The sequence below is a fragment of the Syngnathoides biaculeatus genome, chromosome 8, assembly GCF_019802595.1.
Source record: "Syngnathoides biaculeatus isolate LvHL_M chromosome 8, ASM1980259v1, whole genome shotgun sequence".
NCBI classification, from domain to species: Eukaryota; Metazoa; Chordata; class Actinopteri; order Syngnathiformes; family Syngnathidae; genus Syngnathoides; species Syngnathoides biaculeatus.
The window spans coordinates 10,855,888-10,879,592 of NC_084647.1; the positions used below are offsets into that span (position 1 = coordinate 10,855,888).

Below are 23,705 nucleotides of genomic sequence, written 5' to 3' on the forward strand. Positions count from 1 at the left end.
GCAGTAAATTATGTCAATAAATTAGGTGTATATACAGTAGTGCATATCTAAACCAATTAATAACTCCTCCCTACCTTCTTTAAAGCTCTAAAATGTGACTGATCGTCACGTAAACAACTGCATAAAAAAAATGTAAACAGTGTATTTTTTCATCCTTTTTGGGAACGAAATGTATATTTAGATTACGCCTTTTTTTTTTAGAAAATGAAGTTGCATTTTGGGTGTAATATATAATTCTATCCTTTTATAGGGTTAGGGTTTGGGTTCTAATTTTACAAGATAGAAATTGCAAGAATACAGTAATTTGTTTTGAGAACAAGTACATTTTTCAACAATACAGACCCAGCTTTATAAAAGTAATTTTCAAGAATATAGTTCTGTCTTTTGCGAAAAGTGCATTTTATGAGCGTATAGTCATTTTGTTCATGTTGTTTCATTCGAAAGCGTGTCAAGTTGTTTTTGAAGTTTTTTTCAAAAAATTTTTGAGGCTTCTTTAGACTTGTTAGAGCGTTGGCCTCACAAGTCTGAGGACTGGGGTTTAAATCCCCGCCCCGCCTGTATGGAGTTTGCGTGTTCTCCCGTGCCTGCATGGGTTTTCTCCGGGCAATCCGGTTTCTTCCCACGTCCCAAAAATATGCAACATTAATTGGACACTCTAAATTGCCCCTAAGTGTGATTGCGAGTGGGACGCTTGTCTGTCTCCATGTGCCCTGCGATAGGCTGGTGACCAATTTAGGGTGTACCCCAAACATAGCTGAGATAGGCTCCAGCACTCCTGTGACCCTTTTCAAGAATAAAGGAGAAAAGAAACTTTACATGAATACTCTTCAGCATCCGCATGTTATTCTAGACCAAATAAATTTAATTCTAGACACATTTCACATTCCAAAAAGTTCCACTTTTCCAAGATGCCACATTTTCACCATACCAAAAAACAGGTGAATGAAACATTTGACCAAAAAGTGCCTCATTTTTCCTATTCCAAATTCAAACGGTTATGTTCGTTCACAATATCTTGGGAACTATTTTCCACATTCCCCAAATTTCACTTCTTCCTCATTTATTGACCCAATTCAAATGTTTCCAACTTCAAAATTTTTAGATCATTTCGGACATCTTGGGAATTATTCTCATTCCCTGAATTCTGAATTTTAACAAAAAAATCTCTAATTAAGACACATATTTGCCACCTTCCATTTTTTCCAGCTGACTCAAACCATTCCAAGTCTCAGAGTCTACATTTTAACATTTCAATTAATTACACAGCATTTCATTCAGATTTGTGTTTGTAGGTAAAATGACTTTCTTCCATTGCTTTATAATCAAAATACAGTGGATCCCTGCATATTTGCGGTTCAGCATTTGCGGATTCAACTCATCGTAAATGTTTTGAGGGGAGAATTTTTTGCAGAACTCTGTTTATTTGTCTTTTGTTTGACAGTATTATTATTATTCTCCAGGAGCATCAATTATTATTATTATGATCATGTTCACTATTTGCAGCCAATCCCAGTCCCTCTTTTCTTTTCCTTTCGGCGTATCCCGTTAGGGGTCGCTACAGCGTGTCATCTTTTTCCATCTAAGCCTATCACGTCCGTCCTCGTCTAACACCCACTGTCCTCATGTCCTCCCTCACAACATCCATCAACCTTTTCTTTGGTCTTCCTCTCGCTCTTTTGCCTGCCAGTTCCATCCTCAGCACTCTTTTGCCAATATTCTCACTCTCTCGCCTCTGGACATGTCCAAACCATCAAAATCTGCTCTCTCGAACCTTGTCTCCAAAACATCCAACTTTGCCTGTCCTTTTAATGAGCTCATTTCTAATCCTATCCAACCTGCTCACTCCGAGATAGAACCTCAACATCATCTTTTCTGCCACCTCGAGCTCTGCTTGCTGTTGTCTTTTCAATGCCACCGTCTCTAATCCGTACATCATGGCTAGTCCCACCACTGTCTTATAGACTTGCCCTTCATACTAGAGGAGAGACTCTTCTGTCACACAACACACCTGACTCCTTCCTGCCACCCATTCCAACCTGCTTGTACCCGTTTCTTCACTTCCTTACCACACTCACCATTGCTCTGGACTGTTGACCCCTGTTGAATAAGTTGGTCAAAAACTCCACAGCCACCTCTCCAAATTGCTTCCATACCTCCACAGACCAACTACCTTTCCATTTTCTATCCTCTTTAAGGCCTTTCTAACTTCCCCCTTTCTAATCAGTGCCACTTCATGGTCCTTCACACTTGTGTTTTCTACTCTTCCTTCTCTCCTCTCCCATTTTCTTCATTCATTAACTTCTCAAAGTATTCTTTCCATCTATTCAGCACACTACTGGCACCAGCCAACATATTTCCATCTCTACCCTTAATCACCTGTCCCTATGCCTGGCCAACCTGTAGAGATCCTTTTCTCCCTCCTTCATATCCAACCTGGTGTACATGTCATCATATGCCTCTTGTTTAGCCTTCGCCACCTGTACCTTTGTCCTACATCGCATCTCAATCCTCTCCATGTCCCACTTCTTCTTCGCTAATCTCTTTCCTTGTATGACTTCCATTATTTTAGCGTTCCACCTCCAAGTCTCTTCCTTTTCCTACCAGAAGACACACCAAGTAATCTCCTGCCGGTCTCTCTGATCACCTTGGCGTAGTAGTCCAGTCTTCCGGGAGCTCCTCCTGTCCACCGAGAGCCTGTCTCACCTCTTTCCAAAAGGCCGCATAACATTCTTCCTTTCTCAGCTTCCACCACATGGTTCTCTGCTCTATCTTTGTCTTCTTAATCTTCCTATCCACCACTAGAGTCATCCTACACCCCACCATCCTATGCTGTGAAGCTACACTCTCCCCCACCACTACCTTACAGTCAGTAACCTCCTACAGATGACAAAATGTAATCCACCTGCGTGCTTCTACGGCCGCTCTTGTAGGTCATTCTGTGTTCCTGCCTCTTCTGGAAAAATGCCAGCCATTTCTCTCCTTTTTCAAAGTCTTATCACAATCCTTCCCTCGAAGTTCCTTTCCTGGATGCCGTACTTACCCATCACTTCTTCATCACACCTGTTTCCTTCACGGACATGTCCATTACAATCTGTACCAATCATAACTTTCTCTCTGTCTGGGATGCTCAGAACTACTTCATCTAGTTCATTCCACAATTTCTCTTTCAACTCTTAAGTCACATCCTATCTGTGGGTCATAGCCGCTAATCACATTATACATAACACCCTAAATTTCACATTTCAGCATCATCACTTGATCTTATACTCTTTTCACCTCCGGTCACAGTCCCAATGCCCCACAAAATGGCAGAGTCCACTGTATTCAAACTTCATCTTGCAAGAAATCTGAGTTTGTTCTTCTCAAAAATTACTTGCAAAATGTATCATGTAAAATATTAACAATTTCTTTCTTGAAGAAAATGTAAATTGAGGAAACGTAGTACAGAAATTGGAGAGATGAATTATCTTTCTAAAAATATATGTTTTCATAACTTTTTTTCTCTTGATAGTAGGCCACTTTTTGACTCCTACAACATTCTGATTTTTAGATATAATATTTACACGTAGCCACCTGTATGTTTAGTTGTCATTGTGATTACGAGGGCGTTTTTGAGGGAAATTTCTCCTCAGTAAGAGGTACTTCGACCCAAAAAGTTTGAAAATCCTTTTCTGTTGGACTTACTCTGTCATGTCACATGACCAATGTGCATGTGCATGTGTTTAGGTGGAGGACACAGTTGACCTAGTGAGCAGACACTTATTCCAAATAATCATATTTTGGAAATAAATACACTTAATATTTACAGTGATGTCCTCATATAAAAAATCCTCTGTGAGCACCTCAATTTCAGTTCTCCTACATCACATTCACTGAGGTGAAGAAGAAAAAAAAGTCTTTCCGGCTACAAGTGAGAAAGTAGTCCCGACAAATGTGTGTCAAAGAGGCTGTAGCTCCGTTGCGTCATTTTCTGCAAAAGAAAAAAAAGCAAGGAGTCTCTTGTCAATAGCCGAGTCACTTCAGTCTTGCCAACCTTTGTACTCAAAAACACACCCTAAGTGCGACACAATAAATAAACTGCATTCACACCAAGGCGGGCCTTATTATACCTTTCCGCAGAAAACAATGAGACAGTTGCAATCTTATTAAACAAGTAGAAACCAGGTGCAAATACAATGTTACTGTGCTCAAATAGATTTTCCCAGTGCAGTGGTTCCCTGCGATGTGAGTGACCTGTCTTGCAAGTTTTTCTACATACGAGCCGTCGTTTGCCCATTTTGGGCTTTAGCTTGTGAAGAAAAATTTGAGATATGAGAGAGGTGGCAATAAACTTCACTCACTTCACAACAGTGTTCCAACACATGTACACAGACAATATTATCCACAGTCTTGTATTCATTACTAATATTATATAGTAAAATATTGTAGGTGCTATTTAAAAAAAAAAAAAGTTTTTTTATGGGGGAAGAATGGAACAGATTAATGGGATTCTCTTTCATTTCAATGGAGAAAGATGATTTGGAAAACCAAAGATTTGAGGTACAAGAAGAAATTCAACAAACTCCTATCATAGGGCAACACTGTATCTGTATTTTATGTGAGTGTTCATTTTTCTGATGACTGAAGCATGTTGACTTGCAATGATTGTGTCCACCGACTTGCAAGTTGGACTCTTACCGGGCATCTGCTTCCTGCGCTTCCATGCCACTATCTTCCTGTAGACTTTGTCCAAGAGCCACATGGTCAGCATGAGGAGGCCCGCTAAGCAGGCTAACGCCAAAGCCGAAACCGACAGGTATTGCAGGTCCTCATACAAAACCTCTGGGGAGAACAATAGAAAACGCTGTTTAAATATAAATGACAAGGCTCGGTTAGTCTCTGGTACAATGCAGTATCAGCCAAACCTGCAATATGACGTGAACCGTATCACTCAATCAATTATTTCGGTGGTGTGCGACTTCATGACACGATCGTTCAGCAATTATTATCATGCCATTTTCCACGACCCACTCCGAATAGTCTGCTCATGATAACGTAAACGAATAAATGTAAGATGTCCAGTTTATTCGCTACGATATAGGCGATGATGAGTGATTTATAATTTGCTGACAGTGGATTCAACTCCCACATCCAGAGCAATCGGTGTTACTGCCGAAACGAGTCAGCGTTAAGCGATTTACATCACAAAATAAGGACATTCTGTAACCAATGACCGCTCTCGAGTAAGGATACAAAATAATTGCTTAAACAGCTTTCCAAAGGAATGTTTGAAATCATACGAAACAAATGTATAATAGGTCTTCTTTGACTCACCGTTGACTTTGAGGGCAAATCCTGCATCCTTGCTGCTACCCGTCTCGTCAGTGACCGTCACCACGTAATAACCCGCATCCTGCAGCCGCAGATCCGACAGGCCCATGGAGCCGTTGCTGTGCGCTTCCACGCGGCCGCTGTAGTCCGCCGTGATGTTGGTGAAGGCGCCGGGCCGCCATGTGCCGATGGCGCGGCTCACCGAGCTGGACACGAAGGTCCACTGGACGGTGGGGGTGCCATTGCAGGACACGTCCACGGAGAAGAACACGTCCTCCTGCACAGACCGGGTGAGGCCTTGCTGGGGATATTGGATGGAGATGGCCCTGGCTTGGAGATGGAGAAAGCCCATTAGAACTTTTTCCTGCCGCTGACTTGAAGTTATTTACATCATTTTTTAGTCAAGGTTCAGTACTGTGAAATGCCCGACTTGTGGAGCTTAGAGTAGAAATCTCTGTAGAAACCACATCCAGGCAATTGTTTTAATTTCAGTTTAAAACTTATTGACTACACTTAGCTTAAACTACACCTACAGTAGTATGAAACTAGTCTCTCAACCTGACATCTGGATTCTAGCCAGTTTTACTGCAGATTCTCCTTTCTTTGCCTCCTTCTCTGACACCAGTGAGTGAACTGAAGCTGATACTGTGGAGAATTCTGGAATAACCAACTGGTAAAGGTTCTGAGAACTGTCTACCTGTGGCATTTCATTAAATGGACTCTCATGTTGTTTCAAGTAACATTGTATAGCATCATGTCATGTGATTAATGTTCTCCAATCAACATTCACTGCAGCCTCGAAGGATCCAGATACAGTAAATACTGTACTTCACACACAGACCCTATGAGGGGGTGAATGATCAGAACCGTCCCACCTCTGTTTCCATTTGAGCCAGGACAAAACTCTAGTACTCAACAACAATGTGCTATTTGAAATGACGGGCCACTAGCTGACAGTATGAAACTTGCCCAACAGGCTGGGGGGCTCAGCTAAGTGTTGTTGGGCAACCCCCAGCCCTCTCAACGAGCGAGTCCAAAGCCTTTTCACTGGCCTTCTGGTTCTGCTGTTAGCTCAGTGAGGCATAGTGAAAAAATGTTCAGCCTAGAATGCCAAGACTGTGGGGGGTGAGGTGCGCCATTGCTCATCGACTAAATAGCCTCAGTGACGCAGATACAAACATCATAGTACACAGGTGGAAAAAGTAGTCACGGGGACTGACAAAGGACTCATACAGGTAGAAGTATGGATTCATCTCCTGGATGAAGCACAAGCTTTGAAACATAAGTACAAGACAAAAAAAAATACTTAGTTAATGGTATTCCCACATAATGGTAATTTTGATGATGGAAAATTGTTTTGATCTTCTATAAAGGTACATAGTGATTAAGAAAATCAATCGTTTGCCATGTCGCATGTTGTTGTTTAGGAGTCGACTCGACTTTTACGCTATCAAAACAACGTGTCCTCATAGTTTTGTTAATGTTGTGAAATGACGAACAAAAACTGCTGAGTCCGCTAAGATGGTTCGATCTACTGCCAGCCTGCCTTTTTTCCTCACTTGTAAGTAATTATCACTGTCAATAGATGCTTTCATTCGCCCATGGATATTAAGGAGACAATATGACGTATTGATAACAAAAACTAGATTAGATAGTGTAGGAATAATTGTGAATATAATTATCATATATCTGCTTCCAATATAGAAATGCTTTGCTCTGCTCTAGATAACGCGGCAGCCGCTTAGCAGGAGATAGCAAGAACAAAATCATCTAATCATCAGAACAGTTAGAACCAGGAGCACCTGCTGCCTGTTAAAGAAATGATGACCACACATGTACTCAGCAATCTTCCACACACATGCACAGACACATGAACAAACAAGTACACTGTTTCCAACTGTTTTGCTTGCCGTCTCCTTTTTGTAACATCCATATAAATAAGGGGTGTCTTAAAACTAAATTAATAGAAGTGCTGAGGAGAGGATAATCAGAGAGTGCACTGGTGAATTGTAGGAGACAGTTCCTCTCCTCTCTCCTCGCGAGACTTGAACTGGTGTCTTTGCTTCCTTTTTTGTCCTGTTTAATGAATGTCTGATTGGTGAACCTGATTAGATAGATAGATAGATAGATAGATAGATAGATAGATAGATAGATAGATAGATAGATAGATAGATAGATAGATAGATAGATAGATAGATAGATAGATAGATAGATAGATAGATAGATAGATAGATAGATAGATAGATAGATAGATAGATAGATAGATAGATAGATAGATGATAGATAGATAGATAGATAGATAGATAGATAGATAGATAGATAGATATAGATAGATAGATAGATAGATATAGATAGATAGATAGATAGATAGATAGATAGATAGATAGATTTGCAGTACTATAGTGGTGACTGGCCTCGCAGCTGTGAGAACCCAGGTGCAGATCCACCCGGACGTGTACGGAGGCCTGTTCTACCCCCATCTGGACGGGGTTTCTCCGGGTACTTGGGTTTTTTCCCACAGTCCAAAAACGTGCCTTATGGTAGGTGAATTGAAGACTCTAAGAGTGGCTCTCCAGTCCCTGGTGGTGTTTACTGGGCGTGCCCCAGTTGGATCGTGAACAGAGCAGAACTTCAAATTGAATAGTTAATGTTTTCATTATTGTAGGTTGAATATGCATATTTTGCTAAGCGTCTGTTGTATTTGGGGCTAAAATGAGTTCATTGTGCCTAACCAACCACATATTTCTAAGGATTGTGTAGTGATTAGGTTGTCATTTTGTGAAATGCATTTGGAGCACAGAGTTCGCAATTGACCAATCATGATCGTCTTTAGTTCTGCAAAGTTGTACAGAGTAACTGTGTTCACCATACAGTACTTGACTTGACAGTAATCCCATTTAAAGGGGACACATTTTACCGAAACAAATGTTTCTAGTTTTACGATGCAGTATTTCCTCGACAGTGTCTCAATAAACAGGTATCATGTGAATTAAAATCATCCACGCATTCCTGAGTTCCAGACGTTGGTCTGTGGAGAGCCCTAAAATCACTTCATTTGGCTTTGTCAAGCTTAAAATCTACACCGGGGTTGTCAAATTCAGTTTTGGCGCGGGCCATGTACACGAGTTACAGTTCCCCTCAGAGGGTCGTAATGACTGTGAAACCATAAAAATCTTTAACCGCCTCAACATAGTAACACCAGTCACTCACATTTGAAAAATTTATGGGTGTGGTCAGTCATGCCCGCAGATAAAGTTACGGGTGTGATTAAGGATGGAATCTTAAGACCTTAAAATAACTTACTGAGTTGTTATACCCAAATATGTAGTTGTTACCTAATATCACAATCCCAATTTATTGACATTGCACTGAGACATACACAAGTGGGTCTTCTACACAGAGACAGCCAATCAGTGGAAAGGGGGCAGTCTTGGGCAAATACGGACAAAGTGGATACAAAACTGGGTCAAACAGGAGTAGCTGTCAGAGAGGCCTTTTCTGGACACTTGCATGACAAAGCCAAGGTTTTGTTTTTTTAATGTACTTGACACTTTAATACTAAGACCATGAAAGAGAGTATCTCTATAAAGGTCTAAGTAGCCCCATACGGAACCTTTAATATATGAAGTGGACATTTATAGTGATTGTAATATTTTGACCATCCAGACGGTTCATTTGTGAAATGTCAATTATGTCATCTTCTCCTGAAATGTTGTCATTAAAGAATGCTTCTGAACATTTTTTTAAAATGGTTTCTATATGAATGCTGTATGAATGCTTATTTCTCCCAAACATTCCTACCTCCCCCTGCAATATCCTGGTTTCTCAATGGAATTTCTAGTGGGAGTAGCTAGCATGTAAACAGAGGAGCTAAGAAGTTCCAAATATAAAAATGAGATGCAGCCCACATGTAACTGTGAATGATTGTCTATGTGTTCACTGCCATTGCCTGGGGACCATTTCAGGGCGTACCCTCCTTCTCGCACAAAGTCAGCTGAGATACGCGCCAGCACGCCTCCAACCCTGTTGAGGATAAGCGGTATGGAAAACAGATGGGTGGATAAAATGCTTGCATCTAAATGTACTAAAAATGGAGTGTCAAAAGATGTCACAGTTTAGATTTTCAACTACTGTATTTCTAAGTGTAATAAACAGTTTACTGAAAATGAAATGGGTGACACGGTGGAACAGCTGGAAAGCATTGGCCTCACTGTTCTGAGGACCAGGATTCAATCCCGGCCCCGGCTGTGTGGAGTTTGCATGTTCTTCCCGTGCCCGGGTGGTTTCCTACCACATGCCAAAAACATGCAACATTATTAGGACACTCTAAATTCCCCCTAGGTGGGATTGTGAGTGTGCCTGTTGTCTGTCTCCATGTCCCCTGCGATTGGCTGGCAACCAGTTCAGGGTGTACCCTGCCTACTGCCCGATGACAGCCGGGATATCACACTAAAACTAATAACTTTTTGCTCTCTCACGGGTATCCCCAACAACACCGAGCTAAAATTGAGATTTATTTCAGATGTAAGTTTGTTTCTTATCTTTCAACATGTTCAACCGGCCGGCATTCCTACAGTCTACGTATACAGTACATACATATACAGTGAATATGGTTGAACTGTGTTTAACGTGCTTCATAAACACGTGATGAAGTCACCTCCTTCCATGTTTTCCTTATGTCTCCCTCCGAATAAAATGAGTGACTATCTCCTCCGTGCCAGTATTTCGAGGTGGGTGAAGGCTTACCTAGGTGACACACGTACACGGTGAAACAGAAGAGCACAGCAACGTCGTGGAGATCCCAGAACCTGTCGTGCAACATTGGCATCTCAGAGCCATCGGTCGATTGAAGAGCCCCAGAAGAATCTCCTTGAAAGTGGTCTTTGTGAGTCCTTTTCAGTCGTTGCCAAGTAGCGATCTCGACATGTTCTCGCGGTCTTGTTCCGTCCTCGTCCTCAGGTGCTCGCCGAGTACCGGTATGTGTTCATACCTGCGCAGCCAGCACACACCGATCAGACAGGTTCAGCCGGAGATTACAGTGCTGAGTAAACATGTACCCAAGCGCTCTGCTGGATCTCCAGTCGTGCACACAGAGTTACAAGATCCCTCCCCCACACTCAAACAATCACTTTTGGTGGGGGAGGGGTTGAAGGCCCCTCGCCCTCCTTAGGTGACACACCTGGTGCGACGTCCTAAACAGGAAGTGTGTTCACGACAATGCAGTGCACTAGTAGAACAACTGTCCTACTAGTCACGTTTTTTTTTCCTACTACTAGTGCCAAGTTTGGCCGACTGTTAGACTTGATGGACATGGGGAAAAAAAGTTCAAACGGCTTTTTAAAGTCGTTCGTCCATCATTTATTCCATACCAATGACATCAGCGTGTCATTCTCAGTTTTAAATTGTAGTATCATCCATTTTCCAAGCCGCTTATCCTCTCACTGGGAGTGCGAGAGCCTATCCAAGCTAACTAACCCTGAACATTTGTTTGTTTGTTTGTTTGTTGTTTGTTTGTTTGTTTGTTTGTCTGAGTAACGGCCAGAACACATCGTTGGACCCAAATCCACAACTCGGGAGGCGCAGAGGCGGTTTGGGAAACATCTTTATCCAGCCCGGTGTCAAGAACCCAACAGTCCACAGAGGCAGCAGTAATGAAAGCAGATCAGTAGGCAGGCTGGAGTCAGTACACTTGAGAGCAGAAACAGGATCAGCAGAGTGCGGGAACGAAGCATGAGGCAACGATCTGGAAAAGGCCAAACCATATGTGTGGTCCTTTTTGTATAGGCCAGTGGTTCCCAAAGTCAACCTGGACCCGGACCCCGAGTGAGTCGTTTAAAAAGCTCCCGGACCCTCAACCTCAACTTTCGCCAATAATGTAGTGCTGGACACAGCTATGCCATTCTGGTTCAAAGAAATACTCAATTTTATTGGCTCACGTGCTCTTGCTTTTTATTTTTGCACAATAAATCAAAACGTGGTTCAACACTGGAAAGGGCAATTCTCACATCATGATTAGCTTCCAGAGGATTTCGTTTTTTCATCTTCACATCACGGACCTGGAAAGGCGTTTTTCACCCCCTGGAGATCCGTGGACCCCACTTTGGGAACCACTGGTATAGGCTGTGATTACGTGAAACGAGGCGCAGGCGTGCGCCTCCACTGATTGTTCCAGGTGCGTGCCCGTTGGGGAGCTTTAAAGATACTGCGACTGGATTAATCACCTTAGTGACAGGGAACGGGCCAACGAACCTGGGCGCCAGCTTGTGGGACTCCATTCGGAGCAAGAGTACTCTTGTCGACAGCCAAACGCGCTGTCCTACTTTATAGTTTGGTGCCCTCATCCACTGCCTTGTAGGTGCGTCCCATCCGTAGCAGCATTCTTCTGGCTTGCTCCCAGGCTTCACTTGCAGCATCTTATTGCGGACAATGCTGATGGCATCGAGAGACAGGAAGGTGGGGGGTAGCCGTGCACTACATGGAAGGGGGACATACCTGACGGCAGGCTTATGGGGTAGGTCGGGAGAGAGGTGTTGGTCGGTACACGGGAGGTAGACGTCAGGAATACGGAAGTGCGTGAACGAGGGATAAGAGGCAATGATCTGGCGAAGACCAGTTGTTCCCAGGGTCCTATAACTACCACGTTCAATCAGTCAGGATGAGGCGCAGATGTGCGTCTCCTAATCAGCTGGCCACGCCCAGCCAGGACTGGAAGGCAGGGACATGACAGTACCCCCCCCACCCCCCAACGGCCGGCTCCCGACGGCCCAAGAGCATCAGGATGGGCCGCGTGGATATCCCTGATGAGGGTGGGGTCTACAATGAAGTGGGAGGGGATCCAGGAGCGCTCCTCTGGGCCATACCCCTCCCAGTCTACCAAGTACTAGACCCCCCTGCGATGAGAAGTCAGCAGCCGGTGCACAGAATACACTGGAGCGCCATCCACTATGCGAGGAGGGGGGGGGGGGGGGGGGGCTTGACCGGAGGAACCAGCGGTGACGGACGGGGTGGACCCTCATTGACCTGGGAAGCTTTAGTGATACGGCGACAGGGTTGATGGTTTTGCTGACGGGGAAAGGACCAACGAACCTGGGAGCAAGTTTGCGTGACTCCGTCCACAGCGGAAGATCCTTGGTGGACAGCCACACTCGCTTTCCCACCTTGAGCGTCGGCGCCCCTCTCCTCTTGCGGTCCGCTGCGGACTTGTAGGAGCTGCCCATGCACAGCAGCGTCCTGCGTGCTGCCTCCCAGGTCCGGTTACAGTGTCGTTATCACAGCCAGGGCTGACGGCACCATGGAGTCCGTGGCCACCGAAGGGAACAGAGAGGGAGGATGACCATGCACGATGTGAAATGGAGCCATACCTGTAGAGGCGGAGGGCAGGGAGTTGTGAGCGTACTCCACCCATTTGAGGTGCTGGCTCCAAGTGCTATGGTCCCGGGATGCCAAGCTGCGAAGGCCGGTTTCCAAGTCTTGGTTGACCCTCTCTGTCTGGCCGTTGGACTCCGAGTGATGGTCCGATGTCAGACTTGCCGAGGTGCCGATGAGGGTGCAGAACTCCGTCCAAAACCGGGAGATGAACTGCGGTCCTCTGTCCGAAATGATATCCACCGGGAGCCCTGTAGTAGCGGACGACCTCGTCCAGCAGCAACTGGGGCGTCTACTTGGCAGACGGGATCTTCAGAGCCAGCACGAAATGGACCATCTTAGAGAATTGGTCCACTATCGACAGTACCACTGTGTTCCCCTGGGAGGGAGTCCACCGCGATATGCGACCATGGGCGGGTGGGAATGGACAGAGGCCGCAGCTCTCCAACAGGGCACAGGCGGGATGTCTTGTTGGCGCACACACCGGGCAGGCGTTGGCGTATTCTCTTACATCTCTACCCAGCTTGGGCCACCAGTACCGTTGTTCAACCACCGAGCACATCTTCGCTATGCCCGGGTGACAGAGCATCCTATTGGTGTGGGGCCAGTTGATGACGTCCCACTGCAGTGATGGTACAACGAACAGGCCAGAACACGGGCTTGAACCCAAATGCACAATTTGGGACGCACAAAGGCGGTTTGGGAAACATCTTTATTCAGTCCGGTGTCGAGAACCCAACAGGCAGTCCGCGTAAGCAGCGGGAATGAAATCGGCAGGCTTGAAAGGCAGGTGAGTAGGCAGGCAGGAGTCGGAACATGTGAGAGCAGAAAGAGGATCAGGAGAGTGCAGGAAGGAGGCAAGAGGCAACGATCTGTCAAAGGCCAGACCGTCCCGTGTGCCCCTTTTTGTATAGGCCGTGATTACGTGAAACAAGGCGTGCGCCTCCAATGATTTCTGCGTTGAGGACTGGTTAAGCCTGGACAGGGACCGGCAGGACCATGACAGTTTGTTTCTTTATTTATTTGTGCAAAATTCTTCTTTTCCATGACATTCAATATTTGAATTCATGGCAGTGAATGTGTGTGCTCAGACATCTCCCTGCAGGCCATTTAATACTGTAGCTCCATCAGTCATCGTTGCTGTATACTAGAGCCAATTTAGCTTTCAGATCATTCTCATTCAGCAATGGGCAAAGCATCGAGGGTGTTGTTCAGCGCTACTTCGGGAAAGTCTTGGTGCCAAAAGAAGAGAAGCGCTAATCACTAAATGCTTTGTGAAGGCACCCGCATGGCCAATGATAGTGTCAAATAACTAAATACAATACTTCTAATAACGGTTTGCTTAGTAAATCATTGTGAGCAGTTGTATGATAGTGTTATAAATTGCTATAACACAATAGTTACACTTTATACATCAGCGCCAAATTCATTTAGTAACAACTTAACTTTGTGTGCCATTGCACTTTTTAGAATGTATGTTATTAAATGTAGCATATGTTTTGTTTTCATTCTTTTTCAAATGAGGAGTCACTGATCGTGTTGTGGTTCACACGCCTGACTTTGATGGGGCAGCGTGGGATCGATTCCTGTTCAGTGATGGTGTCGATATCTGCCCTGTAACTGACTGGCGACCAGTTCAGGGTGTAGTCGGCCGTTCTCCCGGGGTAAGCTGGGATAGGATTTGTGAGTATTCCAGTCCAATATTAATCACTTGCATTTACGTTTAATGGCCGTTCACGCCTTTTGACGTCGTTACCGCGTTTTATTCGATAGGCACGTGAACCGGAACGTCGGTCGAGCTCATCGTGGAAGGGAAGTCAAAGGCCTCCTGCGCAAACGGTGGCGCTCGAGTCCCAAGTGTCAGTCACAAAGCAGGAAGTAGTTCAGCGAGGCAGGGCCGTTTATTTCTTCCCATCAAAATGTTGAGCAAAGGGCTATTCTGCTCGTTGACACGTTATACGAACAAGCGATGATGATTACAAATAACACGTTATTTTATTTTGGTTATGAAAGGTTTTATCCAGGGTGAAAAGGGAATAGGGTTGTGGCTGCGTTCTATAGGCTCGGCGGGGACCACGTGACCCTAAAACACCCCCAACATCGGACAACATTCTTTCGATATAAACGTCGAAAACGGCTCGTCGCCATTCATTGTAAACCATTGATCGATGCCGTTTGCAAGACGCGTCCACGTGTGAGTCACAAGTGGTGATCATGAGTCGATCCTTGTGCGGCACCGTAACTTTGGCGTGTAGGCTGGAGAATCAGCTGGTGCGTGCCGGCAACTAGTCGGCATCGCTTCTCGGCCTTTTGGCTAAGATCAAGTGTAGTATCTGTTCTTATCAGTTTAATATCTGATACGTCCCCTATCCGGGGACCATATATTAAATTGATTTTTGGAACAGGGAGATGGAATAGGGGCTTGCTCCGTCCACTCCACGCATCGACCTGGTATTGCAGTACCTCCAGGAACGGTGCACCCCCCACAAGTAGGTTAAAAGCAACTCGTCATATGGAACTGCGGCTGAAGGGGAGAGCTTACTTCTTCTCACGCGACTCGTATGAGCGTGCGCCTGGTTAAAACGAGCGTTAAAATCAGTACACGTAATCCAGGTTGTCAGAGGGTGTTTTGCCCTGAATGTATATGAATTTATGTTATTATATGGTGACTCTGCAACGTGTGAATGACAGCAGATGGGAACCACTGAGGAATGCATCGCCAGGGTGGTCAAATGCGGAAAAGGCGTCAGTAGGTGGCAGCACCGGTTTGAAATGAGCAACCGACCCACCCACACGAAGCGAAGCGTTTTACCTGGTGGCTCTACCACCATATCGTGTCAATACCAGAGCAGGCACCTTTTTAACAGCTTAAAAATTGGAGATTTCTTGCATGTTTTTAACATTTAAAAAAAAAAAACAATCTTTCCCATGACCGTTAGGATATCAACAATAAACGTAAGAGGCGTGAAATCTAGATTAAGAGCCCAAAGTGTTTTATCATTCCTTCCAGCTTTAAAGTCTGATGTGTTTTTGCTCCAAGAGTGTGGTTTACCCTTTTTAAAATGTTACAAAGAGTGGGAGGACATGTGGCCACTGCCGTCACTTTGGAGTGGCTCAAATGAAAATAAAAACGATGGAGTGGCTACATTAATCAATAACTCTCACGTTCAGGTGAAGGGGAGCACAGTGGTAAAAGATGGAAGAGCACTGCTTGTAAACTTGAATTGTATGGGTCACGATTTTACGCTCTTAAATATTTGTGGTTTTAATGAAAAAAAAACAAAAACGACAGATTTGATCTTCTAGAGAGTTTGCAATCTTACATCTTGGGTCGGGCACCTCTTATTATGGGTGGAGATTTTAATTGCGTGTTGAAAAGAGAGGACAAAAAAGGAGCTGGGGATGTTTTTAAAGTTGACAAAACATCTGTTTTGTTGCAAAACGTGTGTCAGGTTCGCTTCTCGGCCTTTTGGCTAAGACTGCGATCGCCTCCTATCCAGCTGAGTCCTATACCTGTTGTGGTATTGGAGTCAGGTTTTAAGGAGGTAAAAAGGTGTGTTTGTGAAAAGTTGTAATTTTGAAGTGTATTTAATTTTCTCTGTTTTTAGGTCAAGTCATCAGAGGTAAGTTTTTGTCTTTTTTTGTTGGTTGACTTGTGCTGCCTCCGTCATGTCGGCAGGTTATGCTGGCATGCGGAGGCACCACAGTGTGCGCTTTTTATTTAAAGTTGTGGATGGTGAGCGTTTTTTATATGTCGAGGCTTGATTTTTCCCGAAAGCTAATCCAGCAAAGCTTGAAGTTTAAAGTCGACGCCCTGAATTGTATCTTAACATTGCCTTTCAACAAAGGTTTCGATGTGAGTTTTAGTTCTGCGGCGTATTTGCATGAATTCTGGACACGGTATGAGGATGAGAAAGCCCACTTTTCTGCATTCAATGTCGTAAAACTGACTGACAATGCGGCTAAAACTGTCATTGTCAGAATGTTTAATGAGACAGTGAGTGCAGATGACATTGTTTATTGGTTGGGTAGATATTGCACGGTAAAAGGCCAAGCTATGAAAGTGAGAGATGAGGACGGCATCTGGAATTGCACCTGGAGAGTCCCCATTCAACAATGGCAAGACTCTCAGGGTTTCCAGGGCCTGAAACATCTCCCATCAATGATAGTTTTGGGAGAAAACCGTGGTTACATTTATTACCAAGGGCAGCCCAAGCTATGCCACAAGTGTGGCAAACATGGGCACCTGGCAGAGGCGTGCCAGCAACTTATTTGTGGCAAATGTAGAGAAATTGGGCACACATTTGAAAAATGTCCCAATGGCAGAAAGTGCAATCTCTGTGGAGACTCAGACCATCTTTTCAGAAATTGCCCTGAATCTTTTGCCAACAGATTAAAGGCTGGAAAAGGAAAAATGCACGAAAAAAAGGAGAATGAAAAGGAAAAAGAAAATGGGGAACTGGAAATGAAAACTGTAAATGAGGGATTGGAAGCAGGTGAGGGGGAGGAAAGGGAGAATGCTGTAATTGAGGAGGAGAATGTAGGTGGGGAGGGAGAGGGATCAGTTCAATTAATGGAGAGAAATGGGGAAGAAGTCCGTTGGAGGAAATGCCTCCAAGTAACCCTGGTGAGACGAGCCTTACACAAATTGACGAGACGCCAACATCTTCGGTGGCAAAACGATTAGCTTCAGAACTCTCCTCTGAGTCTTCTCGAGGTTCACAAAAAAGAGGAAAGCCTACAAACTCGGACAGCTCAAACGAATCAAGAATATTTCCCTCGAGTTCTCCAAACGAACTCTCCTTTTTGAATATTGTTTTACAGTCAACCCCAAAAGATAAAAACCATGAATGGAAGATTGCAGGAAAGACCAACACCAAGAGTGAAAAAGAAGGGTATTGAAAAGGCTCAAACAAACGAAGTAAAAGAAGAACTTCGATCTCTGGAAATACCAGAGCAGGCACCTTTTTAACAGTTTTTCAAATTGGAGAGTTCTTGCATGTTTTAACTTAAAAAAAAAAAAAAACTTTCCCATGACCGTTAGGATATCAACAATAAACGTAAGAAGCGTGAAATCTAAATTAAGAGCCCAAAGTGTTTTATCATTCCTTCCAGCTTTAAAGTCTGATGTGTTTTTACTCCAAGAGTGTGGTTTACCCTTTTTAAAATGTTACAAACAGTGGGAGGACATGTGGCCACTGCCGTCACTTTGGAGTGGCTCAAATGAAAATAAAAACGATGGAGTGGCTATATTAATCAATAACTCTCACGTTCAGGTGAAGGGGAGCACAGTGGTAAAAGATGGAAGAGCATTGCTTGTAAACTTGAATTATATGGGTCATGATTTTACGCTCTTAAATATTTATGGTTTTAATGAAAAAAACGACAGATTTGATCTTCTAGAGAGTTTGCAATCTTACATGTTGGGTCGGGCACCTCTTATTATGGGTGGAGATTTCAATTGCGTGTTGAAAAGAGAGGACAAAAAAGGAGCTGGGGATGATTTTAAAGTTGACAAAACATCTGTTTTATTGCAAAACGTGTGTCAGGTTTTTAAATTAAAAGACTGTTTTAAAGCGATGCATCCAGAGGAACAAGGTTTTACCTGGTTCAGTGGAGACAACACGAAAGCCTCTCGGATTGATTATATTTTTACACGGGACTGGACACCTTTGGATGCATTCTTAACGCCCGTTTTCTTCTCGGACCATCTGCTTTTATCCTCTACATTTCAAATCCCCACTGGCGTGACTTTTGGAAGGGGTCTGTGGAAACTGAATTGCTCCTTGCTCGAAAATGAGACCCTGGTTGGGCAGTACAGAGAGCAGTACCGAGAGTGGCAGACCCTCCAGGACTTTTTTGATTCGCGGGCACTATGGTGGGAAATGATAAAAGTGAGGACTCGGGCGTTTTTTAAGAAAGCGGGAAGGAGAAAAAAAGAAAAGGAAATGAAATGCATGGCGGGACTGCAAAAAAGACTGCAACGTTATTTCAAACTGACACAAAAAAGGGATTAATTTTAATGACGAAATGAAACAGGTAAAAAAAGAGTTGACAGTTTTAGCAGAAATTAAAAGCAAAGGGGCGATATTAAGGAAGGAGAAAAATGTACAAGGTACTTTTTTAAAAAAATTATGGACAAGGGTGGGGGCATTTTTAAACTACAGAAGGAAAATGGAGAAACCACAGAAGAGAACGGTGAGTTACAAAATATTGTGGAAACTTTTTATCAGAAATTGTATGATTGGAAAGACACCCGAGTAGAAAGGATGTCTGAGGTTTTAGATTTTATGGAAAAAACAGTGACTGAAAAGGAGCTTTTAAGACAAAATTTTACTCTGGAGGAATTGAAAAAATGTGTGTCACCTTTTAAGAAGTCAAAGTCCCCAGGAGAGGATGGGCTCCCTCTGGAATTTTATTTAACCTTTTGGGACCTTGTCGCACCAGATTTGGTCACTGTTTTTAATGAGTTTGATAAGACTGGTCGACTGCCTGACAGTTTTAGGGTAGGGATAGTGACTTTATTGCATAAAAAGGGAGAAAAAACAAATCTAAAAAATTGGCGACCCATCACGCTTTTAAATTTTGACTGTAAACTTTTTAGCAAACTTTTAGCAACCCGTATGGCCTTAGTTTTAGAAGACTTGATCGACCCGGACCAGACTTGTGCTGTTGCTGGGAGGAAGATCACAGATAGTCTTTTATTGATCCGCGACACCATTTGTTATGCGAGGGACAGAAATATGAGACTGGTTGTTTTAAATTTGGACTTTGAAAAAGCTTTTGACCGAGTCTCGCATAAATACCTTTTTATGTTACTGGAGAGGTGTGGATTCCCAGAGAGGTATGTGGAGTGGGTAAGATTGTTGTACAAAGACATTACTAGTAAATATATGATTAACGGGAACCTGACCAAAGCGGTTCACATTAACTGTGGCGTACGTCAGGGGTGCCCGTTATCGGCCCTACTTTACGTCCTGTGCATTGAACCTCTAGCACAAGTTGTGAGAAAAGACAAAATGATAAAGGGTGTAAGTATTCCAGGGAGCGGGGGTCTTAGCACAAAATGTATTTTATATATGGATGATTTTAGCATTTTATGTACGGATCTTTTATCAGTTCATAGGACACTGGACTTGACCGACTGGTATGGACAAGCCTCTGGGTCCAAACTTAACAGAGAGAAGACTCGGGCCCAATTTTATGGACCATGGACTAAAGTGGAGAAGACTAGACTACCATTGACGGTGACACAGACGGACCAATAAATCCTTGGGCTGAAGTTTGATAAAGATGGTGGAGGGAAAACAAATTGGGGTGACGTGATAGGGAAAGTGAGAAAAAAACTCGGGTTCTGGGGACTAAGACAGTTGACTTTTGAAGGCAAAGTGTTAATTATAAAAGCGGTGATTTTACCCCTGCTTTTATTGATTGGTTCTGTTTTTATCCCAACAAGATATGTACTTTTAGATCTGGACCGAGCCATCTTTTACTTCCTCTGGGGCTCCAAGTGGGAAAGACTTAGGAGGGAGGTTGTCAAGAAGACGAAAGAAAAAGGAGGAAAAGGCGTGCCGGACTTCCAGATCTTCCTCGGGAGCAGATATACCTCCTTACACCTCCGAAGTGCATTGGGCCCATCCAGTATTCCAAAATGCCAAGCAATGGCACGGTTCTGGATGGGCTCATACCTTCGGAAGTTGAAACTCATTCCAGTTGACAACAGAAGTCCTGTTTCTTTTAAATTACCACCAGCGTATGCTTTTATTAAAAATTTTTTACAATTTTTTAAACTGGAACATGAAGGCTGTCAGGTTTTAAAAAATCATCGTGCTCTTATTTCTGCTGTGCAGGAACGGGATACAGTGAGCCCAGTGCGCGGGCTTGCACTCGGTGAGTCCACAACAGTTTGGCGCAACGTAAACCATCCTGCACTCCCAAACAGACTGCGGGACCTGTCATGGTTGGCTGCCCATGAAGTCCTCCCAGTCAGGACCGTTATGCACTCCCGGGGTATGTCAGCGCACTCAACATGCCCCCGACCAGGTTGTGTGCGCCCCTGAGTCGGTGAGCCATCTATTCTGGGAGTGCAGCGCTGCCGTAGACCTGTGGGCGACAGCCGGCCACCTGCAATTCCCGGACTTACCGGCAAGGGGGGTCCTCAACGAGCAATTCGTACTTTATGGGGTGAGCCAGTTGAGGTTTACAAAGGAGGAGTTCGAGAGGTACTGGCTCACCGTTGCCGCCATCAAAGACGCCATTTGGACCTCCAGAAACTTGCTGGTAAGGAGGTACAGACAGACCCCCCCCGTGGCTGTGCTCCAGATGGCTGCAGCCTTTATTAAGGCTGCACGCGGCAGGCCACGACACAGCCACAAAGAAGAGTCGTCTGTGCCTCACCCGGAGGAGGGAACCGGAGCTTCACGGTGAAGGTCTCGGCGCGGCGGCCTGACGTGATGGGAGAGGAAGGAGGAAAGAAGAGAAAAATGCCGGGGACCGTCGCTGGGCGACGTGGCAGGTCCTGGAGCATGCTGCTTGAGAGTGTGTGATGAGTTTCACTGAGCAAGGATTCATACTGTGTCTGCACAGTAGGAAAAAAAAAATAATTGAGCCCTCTTTTTTATCATATTTATTGTATTATTTATATTTTAAAGCCAAGACAGTCATCAATTCTATGTAAAATATGAGTGAAATGTAAAAAGTGTTTGCTTCTTTTAAACATGTGTAATGTAAAGTCTTAAGACAATAAAAGTGTAATAAAAAAAAAAAAAATCTGTTCTTATCAGTTAATATCTGATACGTCCCCTATCCGGGGACCATATATTAAATTGATTTTTGGAACAGGGAGATGGAATAGGGGCTTGCTCCGTCCACTCCACGCATCGACCTGGTATTGCAGTACCTCCAGGAACGGTGCACCCCCCACAAGTAGGTTAAAAGCAACTCGTCATATGGAACTGCGGCTGAAGGGGAGAGCTTACTTCTTCTCACGCGACTCGTATGAGCGTGCGCCTGGTTAAAACGAGCGTTAAAATCAGTACACGTAATCCAGGTTGTCAGAGGGTGTTTTGCCCTGAATGTATATGAATTTATGTTATTATATGGTGACTCTGCAACGTGTGAATGACAGCAGATGGGAACCACTGAGGAATGCATCGCCAGGGTGGTCAAATGCGGAAAAGGCGTCAGTAGGTGGCAGCACCGGTTTGAAATGAGCAACCGACCCACCCACACGAAGCGAAGCGTTTTACCTGGTGGCTCTACCACCATATCGTGTCAATACCAGAGCAGGCACCTTTTTAACAGCTTAAAAATTGGAGATTTCTTGCATGTTTTTAACATTTAAAAAAAAAAAACAATCTTTCCCATGACCGTTAGGATATCAACAATAAACGTAAGAGGCGTGAAATCTAGATTAAGAGCCCAAAGTGTTTTATCATTCCTTCCAGCTTTAAAGTCTGATGTGTTTTTGCTCCAAGAGTGTGGTTTACCCTTTTTAAAATGTTACAAAGAGTGGGAGGACATGTGGCCACTGCCGTCACTTTGGAGTGGCTCAAATGAAAATAAAAACGATGGAGTGGCTACATTAATCAATAACTCTCACGTTCAGGTGAAGGGGAGCACAGTGGTAAAAGATGGAAGAGCACTGCTTGTAAACTTGAATTGTATGGGTCACGATTTTACGCTCTTAAATATTTGTGGTTTTAATGAAAAAAAAACAAAAACGACAGATTTGATCTTCTAGAGAGTTTGCAATCTTACATCTTGGGTCGGGCACCACCTCTTATGGGTGGAGATTTTAATTGCGTGTTGAAAAGAGAGGACAAAAAAGGAGCTGGGGATGTTTTTAAAGTTGACAAAACATCTGTTTTGTTGCAAAACGTGTGTCAGGTTCGCTTCTCGGCCTTTTGGCTAAGACTGCGATCGCCTCCTATCCAGCTGAGTCCTATACCTGTTGTGGTATTGGAGTCAGGTTTTAAGGAGGTAAAAAGGTGTGTTTGTGAAAAGTTGTAATTTTGAAGTGTATTTATTTTTCTCTGTTTTTAGGTCAAGTCATCAGAGGTAAGTTTTTGTCTTTTTTTGTTGGTTGTGACTTGTGCTGCCTCCGTCATGTCGGCAGGTTATGCTGGCATGCGGAGGCACCACAGTGTGCGCTTTTTATTTAAAGTTGTGGATGGTGAGCGTTTTTTTATGTCGAGGCTTGATTTTTCCCGAAAGCTAATCCAGCAAAGCTTGAAGTTTAAAGTCGACGCCCTGAATTGTATCTTAACATTGCCTTTCAACAAAGGTTTCGATGTGAGTTTTAGTTCTGCGGCGTATTTGCATGAATTCTGGACACGGTATGAGGATGAGAAAGCCCACTTTTCTGCATTCAATGTCGTAAAACTGACTGACAATGCGGCTAAAACTGTCATTGTCAGAATGTTTAATGAGACAGTGAGTGCAGATGACATTGTTTATTGGTTGGGTAGATATTGCACGGTAAAAGGCCAAGCTATGAAAGTGAGAGATGAGGACGGCATCTGGAATTGCACCTGGAGAGTCCCCATTCAACAATAGCAAGACTCTCAGGGTATCCAGGGCCTGAAACATCTCCCATCAATGATAGTTTTGGGAGAAAACCGTGGTTACATTTATTACCAAGGGCAGCCCAAGCTATGCCATAAGTGTGGCAAACATGGGCACCTGGCAGAGGCGTGCCAGCAACTTATTTGTGGCAAATGTAGAGAAATTGGGCACACATTTGAAAAATGTCCCAATGGCAGAAAGTGCAATCTCTGTGGAGACTCAGACCATCTTTTCAGAAATTGCCCTGAATCTTTTGCCAACAGATTAAAGGCTGGAAAAGGAAAAATGCACGAAAAAAAGGAGAATGAAAAGGAAAAAGAAAATGGGGAACTGGAAATGAAAACTGTAAATGAGGGATTGGAAGCAGGTGAGGGGGAGGAAAGGGAGAATGCTGTAATTGAGGAGGAGAATGTAGGTGGGGAGGGAGAGGGATCAGTTCAATTAATGGAGAGAAATGGGGAAAG

At 44.0% G+C, this 23,705-nt stretch overlaps 1 protein-coding gene, 1 long non-coding RNA gene and 2 other non-coding genes across 4 annotated transcripts; 3 read left to right on the top strand and 1 right to left on the bottom strand.

Moving 5' to 3' along the window:
* Positions 1–45: 45 nt before the first annotated feature.
* LOC133504325 (V-set and transmembrane domain-containing protein 5) lies at positions 46–10,465 on the bottom strand. The gene is made up of 4 exons (XM_061826461.1): positions 10,057–10,465; positions 5,314–5,640; positions 4,678–4,821; positions 46–3,970 (listed from the first exon to the last, which is right to left on the bottom strand). Exons 1-4 carry the CDS (start codon positions 10,136–10,138, stop codon positions 3,939–3,941), a joined length of 585 nt encoding a protein of 194 aa, XP_061682445.1. The 5' UTR covers positions 10,139–10,465; the 3' UTR covers positions 46–3,938.
* A 4,151-nt stretch (positions 10,466–14,616) lies between these two features.
* Positions 14,617–20,265, top strand: LOC133505266 (uncharacterized). The gene is made up of 3 exons (XR_009796195.1): positions 14,617–15,010; positions 16,128–16,298; positions 20,132–20,265. It is a non-coding gene; the product is annotated as an uncharacterized LOC133505266 (long non-coding RNA).
* Positions 14,970–15,160, top strand: LOC133505408 (U2 spliceosomal RNA). Its single transcript, XR_009796249.1, has one exon. It is a non-coding gene; the product is annotated as a U2 spliceosomal RNA (small nuclear RNA).
* A 1,138-nt stretch (positions 20,266–21,403) lies between the features above and the next one.
* LOC133505412 (U2 spliceosomal RNA) lies at positions 21,404–21,596 on the top strand. Its single transcript, XR_009796252.1, has one exon. It is a non-coding gene; the product is annotated as a U2 spliceosomal RNA (small nuclear RNA).
* The last annotated feature ends 2,109 nt before the right edge of the window (positions 21,597–23,705 follow it).

Bases quoted from the DNA above. Each gene is read 5' to 3' on its own strand.
- LOC133504325 (XM_061826461.1), bottom strand. From the start codon at position 10,138: ATGCCAATGTTGCACGACAGGTTCTGGGATCTCCACGACGTTGCTGTG. The intron at 4,822-5,313 runs GTGAGTCAAAGA...TGTTCTCCCCAG, and splicing joins ATTTGCCCTCAAAGTCAACG to AGGTTTTGTATGAGGACCTG. The intron at 3,971-4,677 runs GTAAGAGTCCAA...TTTCTTTTGCAG, and splicing joins GCGCAGGAAGCAGATGCCCG to AAAATGACGCAACGGAGCTA.